This window comes from Marmota monax, unplaced genomic scaffold (assembly GCF_021218885.2).
Source record: "Marmota monax isolate L192 unplaced genomic scaffold, Marmota_monax_Labrador192_F-V1.1 WCK01_AAM20220418_F8-fsc00040, whole genome shotgun sequence".
Lineage (NCBI taxonomy): Eukaryota > Metazoa > Chordata > Mammalia > Rodentia > Sciuridae > Marmota > Marmota monax.
The window spans coordinates 3,549,024-3,570,258 of record NW_026692782.1 but is presented as its reverse complement, the minus strand read 5'-3'; the positions used below and the strand labels follow the sequence as shown (position 1 = coordinate 3,570,258).

Sequence of the window (21,235 nt, the reverse complement as noted above, 5' to 3'; positions counted from 1 at the left end):
CTTTGCATGAATTAGGATACTAAGGACTGGGATGTCTGAATAGTATATTACAGTTGTGTTGTATATTCTTTTATTTCCTATTTTTGTACTTCTTATTTTTCTTAATATTTATCTGTGTTTGTTTGATATACTCTTTTGTCTTCCCACTTACTTGTCTCCCCAAAATCATTTCGTCTCCCTTCCCCTGCTACTAACCATCTTCTTTAGATTCCCTTTTCACACTTTATCGGAAACTATAAACCCTTTTGCAAACCTGCTGTTTAATATTGTAGAAATTAATTGAACTCACCATTTCTGTATATTATGACAAAACTGTAAATGCTTTAATAGAAACAATTTGGTTTAAGGTTTTATATTGCTTGCATTGGTAACATTGTTCTTCCCCTCAAAGAAGAGGTATTGGAATCCGGCAGGAGCACTATAAGCCTAAAGCATAAAAAAAGGGTAATGCTGCAGATCCTCAGTGCTAGAAGGAAAGACACACAAACAACTTGAGAAAAAAACAAGAGAAAAAGTGCCCCAAACAAATCAAGATACTACATTATTAAGATCCATGGCCAGCAAAACACAAGAAACGACAAAGTTCAGGATGTACATAATTAAAATGTTCTGTGAATTAAAGGATGATATAAGAGAACAAAAACAGGAAGCAAAATATCATTTTGATAAAGAGCTACATAAGCAAATACAGGAAGCGAAAGATTACTTCAATAAGGAGATGGAGGTTCTGAAAAAAAAACCAGAAATCCTTGAAATGAAAGAAATAATAAACCAAATTAAAAGCTCAATAGAAAGCATCACCAACAGATTAGACCACTTGAAAGACAGGACTTCAGACAATGAAGACAAAATATATAATCTCAAAAAGAATGTAGATCACAGTGAAGATGTTAAGAAACCATGAGCAGAACATTCAAGAAATATAAGACAAAATTTAAGAGTTATTAGGATAAAGGAAGACACAGACTTTCAAACCAAAAGAAATAGCAAACTATTCAATGAAATAATATCAGAAAATTTTCCAAATATGAAGAATGAATTGGAAAACCAAATACAAGAGGCTTACAGGACACCAGATGTACAAAATCACAACAGATCCACACCAAGGCACATTATATGAAAATGTCTAGCATTCAGAATAAGAGAGAAGAAACACATTACATATAGAGGGAAAACAATTAAGATATCTGCAGAATTTTAAACCCAGACCCTGAAAGCTAGAAGATCCTGGAACAACATATGCCTAGCTCTGAAAGGAAATGGATGTCAACCAAGAATCTTATATCCAGCAAAATTAAGTTTTAGATTTTAATGATGAAATAAAAACCTTCCATGATAAACAAAAGTTAAAAGAATTTATAGCTAGACAGCCTGCACTACAGAACATCCTCAGCAAAACATTCCAACAAGAGAAAGTGAAAAACAATGATGAAAATCAGCAGAGGGAGGGATTACACTAAAGGAATAACTAATCAAAGAAGAAACCAAGTCAGTTAAATACCAAAAAATAAAAAAGAATGGCTGGAAATACAAATCAAGTCTCAATAATAACCCTGAATGTTAATGGCCTGAACTCACCAATCAAAAGACATAGACTGGCATATTGGATTTAAAAAACAATACCCAACAGTATGCTGCCTCCAAGAGACTCATACAAAAAGACATCCACAGACTAAAGGCGAAAGATTGGGAAAAAACATACCACTCACTTAGACTGCAGAAATAAGCAGGGGTTTCCATCCTCATATCAAATAAAGTAGACTCAAGCCAAAATTTATCAAAAGGGATAAAGAAGGACATTTCATACTGCTCAAGGGAACCATACATCAAAAGACATAACTATTATAAATATATATGCCTCCAAACAATGGAGCATCTACAGTCACCAAAAAAACTCTTGTCAAGTTCAAGAGTCAAATAGACCACAACACAATAATTCTGGGTGACTTTAACACACCTCTTTTACCACTGGATAGATCTTCCAAGCAAAATCCGAACAAAGAACTATAAAACTCAATAAAACAATCAATAACTTAGATTTATCTGAAATATATAGAATATTTCATCTTTCAACAAGCGAATACACTTCTTCTCAGCAGCACATGGATCCTTCTCTAAAATACACCATAAATAATGCCACAAAGCAACTCTTAGCAAATACAAAAAAGTAGAGATATTCCCCTACATTCTATCAGGTCATAATGGAATGAAATTAGAAATCAGTGTTAACATAAAAAATAAAAGCTATTCCAACACCTGGAGATTAAATAATATGCCATTGAATGAATGAAAAATGGGTTGCAAAAGACATCAAGGAGGAGATTACAAAATTCTTAGAGGTTAATGAGAACACAGGTACAAGATATCAAAATCTCTGGGACACTATGAAGGATACTAATAGGAAAGTTCTTTGCATGAAGTTCATTCCTTAAAAGAAGAAAAAGTAAACAAATAAATGACCTAACATTACATCTCAAAGCCCTAGAAAAGAAGAACAAATCAACACCAAAAACAGGTGAAGACAGGAAATAATTAAAATTAGAGCTGAAGTCAATGAAATTAAAACAAAAGAAACATTTGAAAAAAAAAGATGACAAAACAAAAGGTTGGTTTTTTGAAAAAAATAAATAAAATTGATAAACTTTTAACCATGCTAATGAAGAGAAGGAGAGAGAAAACTCAAATTACTAACATCCATCATGAAAAAGGAAACATCATGACAAACACTACAGAAACACAGAAAAAAATAGAAATTATTTTGAAAATTTATACTCCAATAAAATAGAAAATACTGAGGATATCAACAAATTTCTAGCATCACATTATTTGCCAAAACTGAACCTGAATGATATACACGATTTAAACAGATCAGTTTCAAGTAATGAAATAGAAGATGCCATCAGAAGCCTACCAACCAAGAAAAGCCCAGGACTGGATGGATACACAGCTGATTTCTACAAGATTTTTAAAGAAGAACTAATACCAATACTCCTCAAATTATTTCATGAATAGAAAAAGAGGGAACACTTCCAAACTCATTCTATGAGGCCAATATTACCCTGATTCCAAAACTAGGCAAAGACACATTAAAGAAAGAAAACTTCAGACCAATATCTCTAAAGAACTTAGAAGCAAAAATTCTCAATAAAATTCTGGCAAATCAAACACAAAAACATATCAAAAAGATAGTGCACCACAATCAAGTGGAGTTTATCCCAGGGATGCAAGTTTGGGTCAACATGTGGAAATCAATAAATGTAATTCATCACATCAAAAGACTCAGAGATAATGGTAATATGATAATCTCAATAGATGCAGAAAAAAAGCATTTGACAAAATACAGGACCCCTTAATGTTCAAAACACTAGAAAAACTAGAGGTAACAGGTACTTATCTCAACATTATTAAGCTGTCTATGCTAAGCTCCAGGGCAACATCATTTTAAATGGAGAAAAATTGAAAGCATTCTCTCTAAAAACTGGAACAAGACAGGGATGCCCTCTTTCACCACTTTTATTTAACATAGTTCTTGAAACACTAGCCAGAGCAATTAGATGAAAGAAATTAAAGAGATACAAAAAGGGAAAAAAAGAACACAAATTGGCACTATTTGCTGATGATATGATTCTATACCTAGAAGACCCAAAAAAATTCCACCAGAAAACTTCTAGAACTAATAAATGAATTCAGCAAAATAGCGGGACATAAAATCATCACCCATAAATCAAAAGCATTTCTGTATATCAGTGATAAATTACTTGGGAATCAACTTAATGAAAGAAGTGAAAGATCTATATAGTGAACTACAAAGAGAAATTACAGAAGACCTTAGAAGATGAAAAGATCTCCCTTGTTCTTGGACAGACAGAATTAATATTGTCAAACTGACCATACTACCAAAAGCACTATACAGATTTAATGCAATTCCAATCAAAATCCCAATGACATTCCTCATATAAATAGAAAAAGCAGGGCCTGGGGTTGTGACTCAGTGGTATTGTGCTTTCTTTGCACACAGGGGCACTGGGTTCGATCCTCAGCAACATATAAATAAATAAAATAAAGGTAATGTGTCCTACAACTAAAAAATAATTAATAAAAAAATAAATAGGAAAGGCAGACATGAAATTCATCTGGAAAAATAAGAGACCCAGAATAGTTAAAGCAATCTTTAGCAAGAAGAATAAAGCAGGTGGCTTCACTATATCAGACATTAAACTATACTCCAGAGCTATAGTAACAAAAACAGCATGATATAGGCACCCAAAAAGACTTGTAGACCAATGGTACAGAATAGAGGACACAGAGATAAACCCACAGATATACAGTTATCACACACTAGATAAAGGCACCAAAACATATATTGGAGAAAAGACAGTCTCTTCAACAAATGGTGCTGGAAAACTGGGAATCCATATGCAACAAAATGAAATTACACTCCTATCCCTCACCATGCACAAAACTCAACTCAAAGTGGATCAAGGACCTAGAAACTAAACTAGAGACCCTGCACCTAATAGAAGAAAAAGTAGAACTAAATCTCCATCACATCAGATTAGGCCCCTGAATTCCTTAATAAGACTTCTGTAGCGCAAGAATTAAAATCAAGAATCAATAAATGGGATGGATTCAAACTCAACAGCTTATTCTCAGCAAAAGAAATAATTAGTGAGGTAAAGAGAGAGCCTACAGAATGGGAGCAAATTTTTACCACATCCACATTAGATAGAACTCTAAACTCTAGGATATATAAAGAACTCAAAATTTTAACACCAAAAAAGGAAATAACCCAATCAATAAATGGGACAGACACTTCTCAGAAGATGATATACAATCAATCAATAAATATAGAAAAAAATGTTTAACATCTCTAGCAATTAGATAAATGCAAATCAAAACCACTAAGATTTCATCTCACTCCAGTCAGAATGGCAGCTATTAAGAATACAAACAACAGTAAGTGTTGGCGAGGATGTGGGGAAAAGGGCACACTCATACACTGCTGGTGGGACTGCATGAAATTCACTGGAAACGTGGAAATATGCAGCCATTTTGGAAAGGAGTATGGAGATTTCTTTGAAAACTGGGAATGGAACCACCATTTTACCCAGGTACCCCACTCCTTGGTTTATACCCAAAGGACTACTACATACTACAGGGACACAGCCACATCAATGTTAATAGCAGCACAATTCACAATAGTTAAACTGTGGAACCAACCGAGATGCTCTTCAGTAGATGAATTCATAAAGAAAATGTGGTATATATACACAATGGAATATTACTCAGCATTAAAAGAGAATAAAATTATGGCATTTGCAAGTAAATGAATGGAGTTGGAGAATATAATGCTAAGTGAAGTTGACTAATCCCCCAAAACCAAAGGTTGAATGTCTTCTCTGATATAAGGATGCTGATTCATAATAGGGATGGAGAGGGGAGCGTGGGAGGAATAGATGAACTTTAGACAGGGCAAAGGGAAGGGAGGAGACATGGGGGTTGGAAAGATGGTGGAATGAGATGGACATTATTACCCTAAGAACATGTATGAAAACATGAATAGTATGAAAACACGAATAGTATGACTCTACTTTGTGTTCAACCAGAGACAGGAAAAATTGTGTTCTATTTGTGTAATATGAATTGAATTGCATTCTGCTGTCATACATAACTAACATAAGAATAATTAAAATAATTTTTTAGAAAGATGTAAAGAGAATCTGTAAATCAATAAGAAAATGTCCAAGCCTTTAATAAGTCTATAATTCTCTAATGAAATATAGATATTATACAAATATAAAAATATTTAGTTTTTTTAATAATACAAAAATAATTAGTGTATTTTACTTTCAAGTTAACAAAGTACATTTTAAGGTTAATAGGCAGGAAATCATGTAAGGTATCGTTTCTCTTATACTTTGTTAATGAGAGTATGAATAGATACAGGCTTAATGCAAGGGTATTTGGTAATACATATAATTATCATTAAATTGTTAATACTTTCTGATTGGCTATCCAAGTTCTAGGGATCTAGCCTAATAATCCAAATAATCCAAACTGTGCACCAAGATCTATGCACCAAGATGTTCATCAAAGAGTTATTTGTAAAAATCCAGTTTTCAAATACCTGATGAATGAAAATATCATGAAATCAATATAATGAAAATGGAGTGGAGAACTCTTGCAAAACTCAAAATTCCAACATAAATTAACTGATACAAAATCTGACATAAATTAACTAAGGGAAATGTCATTATCAATACCAAAAAATAACAACCACCATAAAGCACAAGCAATCTAAGTCTATAATCTAAATAAGGTTAACTAAAATAAGTGTTTTATGATATGAAAATGATCTTGATTCAGCAACTGACAAATTAGGGACAGAATTGAAAGAGAGAGAAAAATGAACAAATTAAATAGGTTAATTCAGCAAAATAATCTTAGAAAATGTAAAGCTACCCTGAAATAAAGATTGTATTCAACATGCTCAAAGGAGAACAGCCACAATTAAAAATGTAATAAGCAGCATTGATGAGAGTTAAGAAAACAATCAAATGACATAAAATATGAATTAAAAATTTTTAGAGGAGATTGTGGAAATGACAGATGAAATAATTTCAGACACTAAAAAACAAAACGATTCACAGAGCTATTATTTTCAATGATAATCCAACACAACTCTATCATATGTTTAAGAACCAAATAATTCCAAAGATCTATAAATAATTTCAGACTGTTAAAAAAAGAAAAACATTCTTTTTATGATGCATATAAAACACTGACAACATAAAAATAGACAATTACAGAAAAGTATCCCTCAGATATACCAGTGCAAAAATTCTAAACAAAGTATCAGTGAACAGAATCCAATACCACATTAAGAAAGTGATACATCATGACTAAATAGTATTTATACCAGGAATGCCAAGTTGCTTCAATGTAAGGAAATTTATTAATATCACGTAGAGTACTAATAAAGCTAAGAGAAAAAGTTATGATTATATCTGCACTTTCAACACATATTCATTTATGATAAAAATACTCAAAAATAGAAGCTTAGGGCTAAATTTTTAACATCATAGATCAGATAGATAGATAGATAGATAGATAGATAGATAGATAGATAATCTTAGTCCTGTTTAATGAGAAACACTAAAGACATTTCCACTAAAACCAGGAATAAGACAAAGATGCTCACTATCTCTGCTATTATACACTATATTCATTAACTAATCCAATCAGACTGAAGAAAGCAATTCGAGGCATAAGAATGGAGAAAGAAAAAACAAAATTATTTCTGTCTTTTCACAGATTATATGATATGGGAAACCCCATAAAATCAATGATAAAAACTAAACAAAAAACAAAATAAAATAATTTCCCACGCATGGTGTCACACATCTGTAATCCCAGTGGCTCAGGAGGCTGAGACAGGAGGATCGAGAGTTCAAATCCAGCCTCAGCAAAAGTAAGGTACTAAGCAACTCAGTGAGACCCTGTCACTAAATAAAATACAAAATAGGCTGGGGATGTGGCTCAGTGGTCGAGTGCTCTTGAGTTCAATCCCCAGTACCAAAAAAATAAAAAGTCAAAATAAAGAATTTGATGAAACTTAGAGTAAAATTCACACATAAAAACCAACAGGTTTCATAAGCATAAACAAGAAAAAAAGTAGAGAACATAATGACAGAGAAAATTCCACTTACAATGGCAACAAAAAAGATCACCTACTTAGGAAGAAATTAACAAGAATTATATACAATGTATATGAAGAAATTTTTCAAATTCTGAAAGAGACAAAAGTTGACTTCCAGAAACGTTAATACATTCCTTCTGCTTGCCTGGAACAACTCATCATTATAAAAATGCCAATTCTCTCCCAATTGAATTTATAAATTTAATACCATCCAATAAAAATATCAATAGTTATTTTTTGACATAAACAAGTTGAGAACAAAATTTCGCATGGAGAAATAAACATGCAAGAATAGTTTTGAGACCATTGTAAGAGAAAAACTTACAATGAAAAACTTACATTTAAGTGGAAAACCTAGCCCAATGAGACGTTAAAAATACCACAAAGTCTTTATAATCAAAAGAGCATAGAATTTGCAACTAAATAGTGGAATAGAGTGTAAAGTTCAGTATTATTACAAATACATAAAGAAATTTAGTATACAAACAGGTTTCATCTCAAATAATTTGGAGAAAGACACCTTTTTAACAAAAAGCACAGAGTAGTCATTTGAAAAACTCAAAAATTATATCCACATCTCACACTACACACAAGAATAAACTCCAATGGATCATGAATAAGAATGTGGAAAATATAAATATGAGAAATCTTAGACAACTTTCTCCTTCCTTTGTATAAGGAATTCTATCGATGACTTAAAATCTAAGATAATCTCCCCCAAAAAGATTAATAAAAGTAACATTAAATATTTTTAAGTGCATGACAAATGAAGTCAACTGACGTATCGAGAGAAAATATTCATACGTCTTTTATATGCAAAGAGTTAATATTTGTAACATGTAAAAACAGTTCAGAGTCAAACCCAAAAATGCCTGCAAAAATCAGTTTTCTTATTCCTTCTTCCATTAGGAACTTTGACAATACCTAACTAAACTTTATCTCCACTTATCTTTTCTTTCAGCATGCTATTTCTAGAGTCTAATCTGAAGATAAACCTCCAACAGTACAAAAATACACATGATATGGTTATTCATTAGAGCATAGATTGTAATTTCAAAGTATTAAAAAACAAAGTAAATCCTATTCCTAAGAGAATAACTAAAAAAATATACAGTATGTTCACACCTAGAAGTACTATGCAGCTATATAACATAATGCTGATATGTATAAACTGTTTTAAAATGATTTCCAAAATATTCTATTAAGTGCAAAAAGAGAGGAAAATACTAATTAATACCTATAAGATATTGTAATAGATGGACAAGAAAAATTAACCTAAATAACTTTGAAAAACAGTATATTGACATATTTAAGAGCTACAGATAAAACTATTTATGCAAAAGTTCTTTAATCTGCTTAGGGAATGTTTCCCACAGGATAAAGTTGACAATTCTAAAACTAGTTTATGTGTGTACTAGAATTGAACAAATAAGTACATATATTGCAGACAATGAAAGCTGGATTTCTCACAATTCAAGAAAGAAATTACAGATAAAGGAAGGAATAAAATGAACATATGGAATTGAATTGAAGTGAAAGAAAACAGTATGAACACATGATATTTAATATAGAAAGGTAAGTAGGTAAATACCGAGGTGGAAATTCAGATAATTAAAATATAGACATTTGCACACACAAGGATTAGTATACATACATTTACCAGCGCTGTCTTCTGGGAAGACCTATTAGCAATGATACTTCAGTAGCAATGAACAGAGTTCCCATATCTGGGCTTCTTTTTGCCATTTTCCAATAAAAACAACCAGAACCCATAAGATAAATGATTAATTTCAGGGCTGGGACAGGAAAAATGTAAGACAAGACCAGAACATTTGGGGATTTCAAAAAGTAAGAAAATGTCCCCAAAGATTAGAGTCTTATAGAGGAAGGCAGGTGCCAACCTGGAGGAGCTTCCAATGTTCAAACCTGGAACAATCTGAGCACTAAAATAATTATAATACTGAATTTTAACTTTTAAAATAAATACCCATTAGTCTACATTCACATAATTAACCAAATAAACAAACAAATTGCAGAATTAGGACTGCTCTCTTGAAATAGAATTCCAGTTATGGAGCATAGCAAAGAGTGAAATAGAAAATCAGCATTAGGCAAAAATATCCAAAATAACTGCACAAAAGTTTCACTGATGGTGGCTAGAATTAGTTAGAAAAAGTGTAAGAAAAAATATAATTTGCATTGTCACAAAGAATATTACTGAAAATATTTATGAACTCTAAAGGGAAAATAATAATTTCTCACCAGGAAAAAGCTCTCAAGGCACCAAGCAACTTAGCCAATATTAAGACACACCAACATCATGAGCTCTGCTAAGATGCACTAAGAGCACAGAATTAATTCAGTGACATTCTTGCTAAAAATGCATAACCTCATTCCAAACAGTAAAGGACATCAGGCAAGCCCAAACTGAAGTATATTTTAAACACAACATCAATACTCTTCAAAACTGTCAAGGTCATGAAAGATAAGGAAACTCTGAGAATGATTACAGACTGGAAGGGACCGGGAAGACATAGCAATTAAGTAAATGGGGTATCCTATATACAATTCTAAATCAGAAAAAGTATATTAGTCACAAAAATTAGTGAAACTCAAATAAGGTCTGAAACTTAGTTAACAGTACCATCCCAATATTAATTTCCTGGTTTTGATTAATGCACATGGCTACATTAGAAATTAATATCAGGGCAGGGCATGCGCAAGGCCCTGGGTTCAATCCCCAGCACCCCCCCCCCAAAAAAAAAGAAAGAAAGAAATTAGCATCAGGGAAAGGTGGGGGGGGAATTATGAAAAATCTACATATTTTTAAGCTTTTTTATAATTAAAAAATCAGTTCAAATAAAAAATTTAAAGTTTCATTACCTCTTTCATCATCTTTTCCCATTTTAAATTTCCCAAAAGAGGTTCTAAGGCTAAAACTCTGCATTTTTCCAATTGTTTAAGCAGGGTTTTGTAAGTCTTGAAAATGCTCCCTGAATTCTGCAAGACAGAGGAAAGTCAGATAAATTGCCATAAATCAAATATATAATTATTTTCCAACTACAGAAAATCAGATACTTAAGGTATAATTATGTTATAATATATTTTCAGTAAAAATAGAAACTGTACTAACATAATTGCAGATGGTCAGCAATGTTTTGTAAGCTTGCCAAAGAGTACTATTTTATCTTTCCTAGGAAAATAATGCATTATATTTTTCAATAATTTCATTAAGGTATAAATAAAATAACATAAAACTCATTCATTTTAAATGTCCAATTCAAGGTTTTTAGCAAATTTACCAAATAGTGCAACAGGCATCACAAGCTAATTTTAGAACATTTCCAACACCCCCCAAAAAATCATCATGCGCATTTAATGGAATGTACTTTATTATGACAAAATTTCAAACATAACTACCTATTTAAAAGATATATATTGTAATAAAACATGTTGCATTAAATGAATAGCAAATAGCATAACCTCTCCACAGGTACCCATCATCCTCGCAACTGCCATTACTAATATTTCAAGTGCTCCTCAATTGGATTAATAAAATGCATTTTATTGAGTTCCTAATTCTATTTAAGGTGTCCACAATTGATTGATTAAATACCTCTTTAAATTCCAAAAAATTAGGAGATAAATCATTTTACCATAAATAAAATCCTCTAATTAAAAAAGTGTCCTTAAAGAGAGATTGGCCAGAATGTTTGCAGGACACTGTTAAAACAGATTCAGAAATCACTCTAACAGAATACAATGAACTGATTAGCAATACTTCCTCCCTCTCAATATAAAAACAAATGCCAGGGTTGTTCCTGCTCACAGTAGGCAACCAAAGGTGGAAATAGTTTGATGATAGGAATACTAACTAAAGCAAAATAAACTATTTTAACATTTTATGATAGTCACCTGGGTTTTGACACAATTCTCAAAGAGTGATAAAAAATTAATTGATCAAAAATTATTGTGATCAACTGTAGAATGAACTTCATATTCAGAATTTACTACAAGTAGTGAAAAATAAATAGAAACAAGATTTATTTATAAAGTCACTACACATTTTTTACTCTGAGAATTTCAACGAAGTAACAAACTTATCTCAGTTCCTTTTTTTTTCTTATTAGCTCACTCTATTGTGTTCTTATTGAGGTCATCATATTAACTATCATTTTAATAGTATATCTCAGCAATAAAGACAGAACTTTTGCCTCCAATTTAATACAATTTCTACCTTTATTAAACTGGAGTCAGTATGCCTCACAGTAGTTAAGGACATCGGGGCTGGAGTCATACTGTGTCCTTTCAACTCTGTTCTCTTACTCTTTCAATGTTAATAATGAACAGATTACTTATTCAAGTATCTACTTACTCATCTATAAAATATAGATGATACTACCAACTACCTTATGGGACTGTTGAACAAGTTAAATAAAAATCATTCATGAGAAGAGCCAAGCACTATTGAATAACAATATGTATTAATACTATTTATTACTATGATAATGATCATTATTATTAGTTTTCTATACTTCTCTGTTAAGCCCATGATAATTCCCAAGTAGGAAGTGGAAAGAAAACTGAGTCAATTAATTTAGAAATTTTTAATATAAATGTTGCTTTTTTGATATAAATTACCTTCCTAAAAAACACCTGATTCCTATAGTTGCTTGGCATAAGGTAGCCATAAAGTCGGAGAATATCAGATGACTGGCCTGAGAAAAGCACGACGTTGACCTCCATGGACCAGGACTGAATGATGAGAAGGTTGAAAAGATCTGTTTGCAGATGGTTCAGGCCTTCATCTGCGACTACCAGAAAATATGGGCAATTCTCTTCCAAGAAAACTTTCCACTCATTTGATAAGCATCCAGAAATGTTAGTGCAAACATTGACGGTGGTATTTTTCTGAAGATGAAGAATTAAAGCGGTCCTCAAAGAAAGAAGTTCAGGGAAGTTGAAATATGCGTACTCAGCATCCTATGGAGAAGGTGATGAAGTATATTATTTTAAAATGATCATGTAGTGTTTTTCTACTTTTGTTGGTGAAGACATACCATTAATGACATTACAGGAATCAAATCCAACTGTTTTGTTCTGTCATATAATCTTGAAAATAAACCCTAAAACTTTGACTGCCCTTCATATCAATATGCCATAAATTACAATTCAGATTTTAAAAATGCTTCCCCTGCAAAGCAAAACAATAATACTCAGGGTTTACTAAGGGTTTACCTCAGTCTTTCTTTGCATTATCTAAATCTTTCCCTCTCCAATCTCAATGCAAAAGAGACAAGAGAAATTATATAAAAAGCAGTGATAGATAGAAATTATCTGGAATGGAGAACTGAGATGGATCACATTGCTCTAGAGGACTGTTTTAACCCATTATGACCTCCCTTAGGGAGCAAAAGTTCCTCTCAAAAGACCAAAATTTGCATAGCCAAATAAATTGTATACATTAATCCAGAACCCTAGCTCTTCATTCAAAATATTGCTAGTAGGCAACCATCAATGTTCAAAAATATAACAACAATGTGGGTTGTGAAATGATTGAACAGACTCACACCAAACTCCTTGGGTAGTTAGCTTTCCTTTAGGAAAAGAATGAGGAAGGGGTGATATGGTTATACATTCAAAATTGTAAAATTTTTATTAATTATATTTTAATCAGAAAAAGATCACTAAATAAGGTTCTCTCAAACGTACTTACTATAGAGCAAACAATAACCAAGAACAGTTGGTGGGTTTTGCTGGGCAAAAACACATATTATTTTGTGCTCAAATAAACTTACTGCTGAGTTTTGAAGACAGAAATAGTTCTCAGAGCTGGCGAATTACAACCCAGAGATCAGATGGACTACTGATGAGGAGATTTCTCATCTACCTTCATGAATGTGTGTGTCCTTACAATAAAGTTCCATAATTGAAAATAAAAAATATAAGGTTAAGTGTTGTGATTTGAGAATATTAAGACTGTGGCTAATATTTTTTTCTTTTCTCCCCTTAAATATTCTAAACTTTTAAAAATACATTTACTTGGTTATAAAAGAAAAAAGTACAAAATAATTTAAACAATTTTGGATTGGAAACTCAAATCATAGAAAAGAACTCAATTGTCAAATTACCTTGAAGAAAACTATGGAAAATTGCCCTCCTTTACTATTAAGATCCATGAGATAGCGTTCCACCAGGTAGACAAAATGGAGATTCTGTCCTGGCTTTAATGATTTGTCAAATATACATGTGATAAGTAATGAATCTCCATCAATCAGAAAAAATTCAGATTCAACAAAATCATTGAATAAACTGGAATAGCTAAAATGAAAAAAAAACACAGAATTAAAACAGAAATCACATATAAATTAAATAATGACTCAAAACTGGGTGGCATTATTATTGAATATTCATAACTGAATCAGCTGAATATGTGTAGTTATATAGCTGTCTATTGATGTATTATAATGCATCTACATTACATACATATGTACATATGTATATATTGAGATACATATAGATAGATAGGTCAGAATAAGCTGAATACGGCTGGGGTTGTGGCTCAGTGGTAGAATGCTCACCTAGCATACATGAGGCACTGGGTTCGATCCTCAGCACCATATAAATGTAAAATAAAGATATTGTGTCCACTTAAAAAAACTAAAAACTAAATATTTTTTTAAAGAATAAGGCCAAATAGATGTATAAGAAGCAGGGAATATATGATTTCACAGCTCTATATAATTACAAAAATACTCACTCAGCTTCTGGCATTTGTTGCAAAATGAACTGTGATATTATCTCTGAGAACACAGTGTCATCTATAAAGACAAAGAGAGTGGATTATTTTCAGTCCAACCTTTTTAAGTCGGTTTTTGAGAAATTAGAAACTGTGATACAGTTACTTTAATTCCATTAAATCTGCATAGCTTATATTTTATAATTCTATAAATATTTTAAGTTAAAAATTACCCATTCTGATTGCTGCCATGTCTCCAATCTGAACTGGCAAATATTAAATATATACCAAATGCTCTTTCCTCTTGTCCCTTTAAAAGGTAATTATTAATGAAAATGGCGGACCTGCAAAGAAAGAAGAAAAATAAGAACATTTTTATTCTATCAACAAATAGGTTCTGAATGACTATTATGTGCCAGGCAAAATACTAGTCGATGGAAATACCAGAATGAACCAAGTCAATGTGCAGTTAGTTCTCCAGGAGCTTAAAAACTATCAGGAAAGATAGTTATTAATCACATAATCTTATAAACGATGGAAAAAATCTCAAAAGTAACAAAGAGGTCCGAGCAAGCTTCCCTAAAGAAGTAATGCTGAAGATGGTTTGCAAAGGATTAAACAAGAACTAACTGAACAAAGAAGGAGAACGTAGCATTCCAAGCAGAGGGAGCACTAAAACACCACGTGTAAAAACTCTGTAGTATGAAGGTACACAGACAGAGCTGCTCTTGGAGTTGCCAATGGAAATGGAGTGGGGAAGGTGAAGAAGGGCCCGCTGGGCTAGACAGATCTGGACATATAGAAGGGCATGCAGGGCCTTCGAGGGCATATACAGGATTTTCTCTCCATCCTAGAATACAAGTTTAGCCACTGATATATTTTAAGCAGGTGGCATTCTAATGACTGCATTTTGCAAAGATGACTTTGGTGACAGTACAGGGAACAGATAAGAAGAGTGTAACATTCTTGTTAGTAGAGAAGAGAGAAAGCTACTCTTCAGGACAATAATGATGATAGTTTCACGTAATCGTAGTTTGATGGGGGTTTGTGTTAGTAAAGCTGGAAAGATGTGGATTTCTTCGAAGGTAATTTAGAAGGTGAGTTTGACATAATTTGGTAATGGATGAAGAAGAGAGGAAAAGGGGACCATCAAGGATGAATCAGGATTCTAGCTCATGCAATGAAATGGATGATAGGTCATTTCCTCATCTGGAAACCCTGTAATGAAACCTTGTAACCTTAAAGCAACAATTATGAGTTAATTTGTGGACAACCTGATATTGCAGACTTTCAAGACTTACCAGAGGCCATGTCATGTAAGTAATTAAATATATAGGTCTAGAAGTCAAATTTCAAGGTCTGAGCTAGATCTGAATAATTGAGTCATGAATGGTAAGGGAGCCACTGGCATAGATTAGTTTGCTTGAACAGCAGGAGATATCCTCATGGAACAAGAGAAGGAAGCAAAAATCTAATTTTGAGGATTACTAATATTTAATAATCAGCAGAAGAGAGGTGGAAGAGTCTGAAAAGATAACATAAAGAACTACGAAAGAGGCAGAAGAAAATGCACTTACCCATCTTGTCATGGAAACAAAATAGGCATGTGCCAAACAGTGTGTTAAGGCTGTTAACGTTAAATATAGAGAGATGATTGACAGATGAATGTGTAGATGTAGATTTCTTTTTCACAACATGAAGGAAGAAGAACATACAGTGGTGATGCACTCTGATAAACTAAAATAATATTAAAAAATCAAAAAGAAAGAAGGTATAGGACTTTAAAATTGAAACAGTTTGAAGAAAAAAGAAAATTTTTTTCTTTTGTGGGCTGGGACATTGAGGAAACACTTAATGGAAACAGGAATATAAACACTGTCGCCTGATCACCCAGTTACCATCTTTTTCAGTGAGTGATAGATTATCTACTCTTTGCCAGGCATTGTACTCGCTGCAACACAGGCAAGTGGGTATGGAGAGTGGTCCTCACACCCTGGTGGGGATTAAGGAGAATGAAATCAAACAATGCAGTATGATGGACAGATGAAGAATTTTATGGAAGCAAAGATGTTGCAGATAGCAAATCATCACCGGTCTAATACACAGAAATGTGGAGTTGCATGACAAGATTGAGACTCTGCAGGTCACTCTACAAGGCAAAGCACCAACTGGAGGTGAGGCTGGAAAGGCAGGCACAGATCAGACTATTAAGGGTCCTGTGCCCAGGCAAGGACTTCAGACATTTTCCTGAAAACTTGCTAACTTCACATAGCTGTGCTGTCTTCCTTCAATTCTCCAAGTCTTAGGCAGCTCAAAAGGAAAAAGACAAGTCAGTCAGACCTGAACAAGCAAAAGAAAATTAACTCTGAGGATGTCACAGAAGAAAAGAGAGCATCAGAAGGGATAGTGTCTGATTCTGCAAGATGTAATAAGCTAATTTATAAGTTTCCAGACATTCACAGCATCCTTAGTGGCTCCAGAACTTTTTTTTAATGGAACTGCTAGGACAAAATAATGACCTAATTGTTTTATATATTAAATAGTTCACCCCCAACAAACTGAGTATTTTTGTCCTGACAACTCAGAAAATATTTGAAGAAATAACCCACATAAATTGAAAAGACCAGCATAGTTTTCTATAAAAATAATCATAATTTCTAATGAGATGTGGGTATCTTCTGGACACAGCACTATTTTTTAACAGTAACCATGGTGGCAGAATAAAACTCTCTTTACTTTGACAATTAAGGGATTCCAAGGGTCCACAGCCTGCCTGCCTACACTCCTCTCACATACCCTACCAGAAAGCTTCTGTATTAAACTCTATACTAAACACATACATGCCTTAACATTTGTATAGAATTCATGGTTCTTATCCACACTTCTCCCTCATTTCAGGAAGAGGCATACTATAGAAAAATAGCTGAATGAACACACACACACACACACACTAGAATCCCCAAACACCAGAGGCAAAAAGAAAATAAGAAATCAGATGACTAATGTGATTAAGAAACAGAATAGAGCTTTGAAAATTTCTAAGTAGTATTGTCAAAGAATCAAAAAATATATTATCAAATAAAATATTATCACAAAGAGAAACAGAGCAAGTGCTTATAAAAATTAAAAACATAATTTCAAAAAAAAATTAATGTTCAGAACAATAAAATGAACCTGCTGGAATCTCAAGTTAGTGATCAGGGGATTAAAGTCCAGGAAGTTTCTTAGAGGAGAGAAATAAAAGACAAAAAGATATAAAAATAATTGAAAAAATACTAAGGAATACAGATGACAGATGAAAAAGTTCTAAGGGCATAGAATGGTAATTCCAGAAAAAAAGACAAAGGAAAAAAAAGGATTCTAAAACAGGTGGACAGAAAAATTAATCAATATTTGCAAAGCAATATAATATTATTAGACTGTAATGAAATAAAAAAAGGCATTTAGGTTGAAAAGTTCCTCCAAGTGTTGAGCAGAAATAATGATAAAAAAGAAAACTACACTTTAGATTTACAGAGCTCTAAAAATAGAGAAACAGAGAGCTGAGAAGAAATGGATTCTAAAACATAGGTGAAGTGAATAAACTCATGAATCCTATTGACAGATGACCTGAGTTTTAATCGTAGTTCTCAAGCACACTCTATAGTTCTATTATTTAGACTAGTTATTTATTTTCTTTGCATTTAATCATCTGTAAAATGACAATAATATTATTTCCCTCTGATTGTTTTCAAGTTATTTAAATGTATGAACTAATGTATTCAAATGGCTTACCATAAGTGCCTGACATACAGTTAGAACAAATTAAAATAAGCAATATGCTGGATATTTTGATAAAAGAAAACAATGTTTTCAAATTTCTAATGGGGGAATAATTTGAAGCTAGAATTCTTCATCCAAATCGTGATTCAATTCATTGAAAAGGCAAAATGACATTAACTAGACTTTAAGTCAGAAGTTTCACCAACCATATATCTTAATGATAATTTTATGTAAAGGAAGTACAGAAAATGGGGAGGGACATGAGGATAATCAAGAAACAGTAAAACAAAAATTAATTAAGCTATAAAGCAAAGGGAGTCCACAATACTTTGAATTCAGTCTATTTCAATTGTCATGGTCTATTTCAAATAGTAGTCTCAATAATCAAGAACTGCATTTCCTAGCCAGATATATAGACTGTTTTGACAGGGAATAAATAATGTGTTCATAAACATAATTTTGTAACTGTCTCTTTATTGGTTTTCCACTTATGACTCAACATAGAAACAAATTGCAAGAATTGGATTCACAGTACAAAGTCTGGAAAACATAATAAACCTTTATGATATAATAATAATAATAATAATAATAATAATAATAAAATGAATCAGAGGTCTAGGAAAAAGAAGAATAGATGAATGCATGCTAAGTTCCTCATCTTTCACAACAGGAAGTCCAGAGATAGAAATTAAGGCTAATATGTGAAAAAAAAAATGACTTCTAAAATCAAGAAGTTCTGCCTTTCTTATAAGTACTGTATCATTGGATTACTAAGCAGTAGCACAGGGAGAGGTAACCCAGCTAATAAACAGAAGAGGAACTGTAGAATCTCACCATTTTACAGCTTCTAGTGCAGTAACAGGTCTTAGTATTTTTAGGTGAAAGTAGGACAAAAATAAAAGTGTCTTCAACATCCCTGAAAAACTCTGGCCCAATACCCCCACCCCAATCAAACCTGAATCTGATCAAGTCTATAGCAGTGACTACGAATTTACAAGACATTTAGAGGACAGAGAACCATGTTAAGTGACATCAAAAAGACTGGGGAAATCTCTACAGGACACACATCCAAACAAATAAATTATAAGGAAATTAAAGAAACGTTAAAAGTATATCATCTAATTACAGTATTGTCAGAATCGTATTCGCATTCTGATTCAAAAAAATCTTACAAAGGAAGCGGAAAAGAGGAAGAAATGGGAGTGGAAGGCAAGAGAATGGAAGAAGAAGGGAAGAGTAGGAAACCGTGGGTCATGTATTAGAGCAAAATGGTGAAGTGGCTGATAGAAACCCCGCCCCGGGAAGCTGATCTGAGGTGGCTGGCAGAAAGTGTAGATGGTCTCCAGGGGTCCACCGCCTTAGCATACAAGCCTTGTATAATCTCCTCCCCTGGAGAGTGGCAGGCCTGTGAACTTAATGGAACAGCCTCTCCCATGACTAGGTTACATTATGTAATAGACCCTTTGGTGGCAGACAAGGGAGAAAGTGTCTTGCAGGCTTGGAAGGCATAGCCACTTGGTGAGGGCCAAGTGGCAGGGACCTGAGTGAGGGTGGGAGCTAAAGGTTCAGAGTAAGCCCAACCAACCGCCAGCAAGGAAACAACAAAATTATGTTAATAATCCAGGGCCTGGGAGGGGAGGACAGCCCTTGAGTTCCCCTTGAGTGAGATACTGGGCAAGAGGACTCCATTAACCTTTGCCTGGACTTCAGATCCACAGAAACAATTAATTCTTATTGTTTTAAGGCACTAAATGTGGTAATTCATTATGCAACAATAGAAAAGTAATGCCTGCCTCTTGGCTCCTAAAGGGATTGAACCTGGGGTGCCTTATCACTAAAGTACATCCCCAGTCCTTCCTTTTTATTTATTTTTTTTTTTAACATAGGGTTTCACTAAATTGCCCAGGAGGACCTCAAACATGGCGATCCTGATCCTCTCGCCTGCCTCAGCCAACAGAGATGCTGGGACCATGCCCAGCAGTACACAACACCTTTAACCCTTAAGAGGTAAGCCATAAATTGTCTCAAGCCACTGAAATTTAAGGGTGCATAGGCATCATTTAGGATACCTTATTAAAGTGCAGGTTGAGATTCTGAAAGCCTGGAGCAGGCCCTGGGTTCTGCGTGGAGGAAACATACTTGTTGCTGTCAATACCCAAGGTCATCACATTGGACTTCCCTTAGTTGTACCTCAAGAGCCCAGATTCCCCTTGAAGAGGGCCCCTCAAATGCCTGTACTCGCTTCCTTCTCCAAACCTCCGCACTCACCTCCACTATCCCAACCCTTCCCTCTGCCTCTCCCCAAGCCCGGCCTCTGGGACCCAGCAGTCAGTGCAATGCAGCCTCTGCAAGTCCAGCGGGTGTCCTACTTCTGCAACTCCGGAGCCACTATCCCGACCAATCCATTCAGAAGTGGAAGAGACCTCGACCCTCCGCGGAATAGCTCGGCTCCAGCCCTTCCCTGGGGACATCCTTCACTTTGACACTCCCCATCTCCTAGCTGGCGCTGAAGCACCTCTCTCTCCTCACCTCGGACAGGGATCCCCGGACCCCAGACTCGGGACCGGAATCCCGGGTCCTGAACATGTAGCGTCCACAGAGCAACTGAACTGCACGCCTAACCGAGGGAAAGTGGAGGAGAGAGGACCTGGCGCCGAGCTCCAGTGGAAACTTCAGGACCTGGCGCCGCTGAACCTCTAAGTCCGACTGGGCGCACCTCTGCACCGCAGCCTGTCTTTATTCCTAGGGCATAGGTTTCAGTTTCCTTTCTCCTCTCAGCCTCACTTAGTTTCAGTTTCCTTTCCTCAAGAACTGGCTGATGCTGATTTGGAAAATATGGCTTTTAACATCGTTCTCTTCCATCTGAATTTTAAGGTAGAAAAAAGCAAAGGTAATATTAAAGGACATTGGAATTGGGGCATAAATATAGAGGAAACTGAAGCAGAGAAATCTGGGGACATCTCAATGCGACAAAATCAAAAAGGTGGTTGACTTAGACTATAACATGGTGGAATCTGAAATGCCAGGCGAGATAT

General features: G+C 34.0%; 1 protein-coding gene across 4 annotated transcripts in view; it reads right to left on the bottom strand.

The window, feature by feature from the left end:
• The window catches only part of Ddx60 (DExD/H-box helicase 60), a 100,637-nt gene extending 79,709 nt beyond the window's left edge, over positions 1-20,928 (bottom strand). For 2 of the 4 annotated variants that reach the window (XM_046447873.2, XM_046447874.2), the window contains exons 1-6: positions 20,730-20,928; positions 14,672-14,782; positions 14,460-14,520; positions 13,831-14,020; positions 12,341-12,682; positions 10,583-10,699 (exon numbers count right to left, since the gene is read on the bottom strand). In XM_046447873.2, the coding sequence (XP_046303829.1) occupies positions 10,583-10,699; positions 12,341-12,682; positions 13,831-14,020; positions 14,460-14,520; positions 14,672-14,690 (729 nt within the window). In that variant the 5' untranslated portion in view covers positions 14,691-14,782; positions 20,730-20,928. Of the gene's footprint in view, positions 1-10,582; positions 10,700-12,340; positions 12,683-13,830; positions 14,021-14,459; positions 14,521-14,671; positions 14,783-20,729 lie in introns of those variants that run through there. The other 2 variants (XM_046447871.2, XM_058580374.1) reach the window with 2 other exon arrangements.
• Between the last annotated feature and the right edge of the window lie 307 nt (positions 20,929-21,235).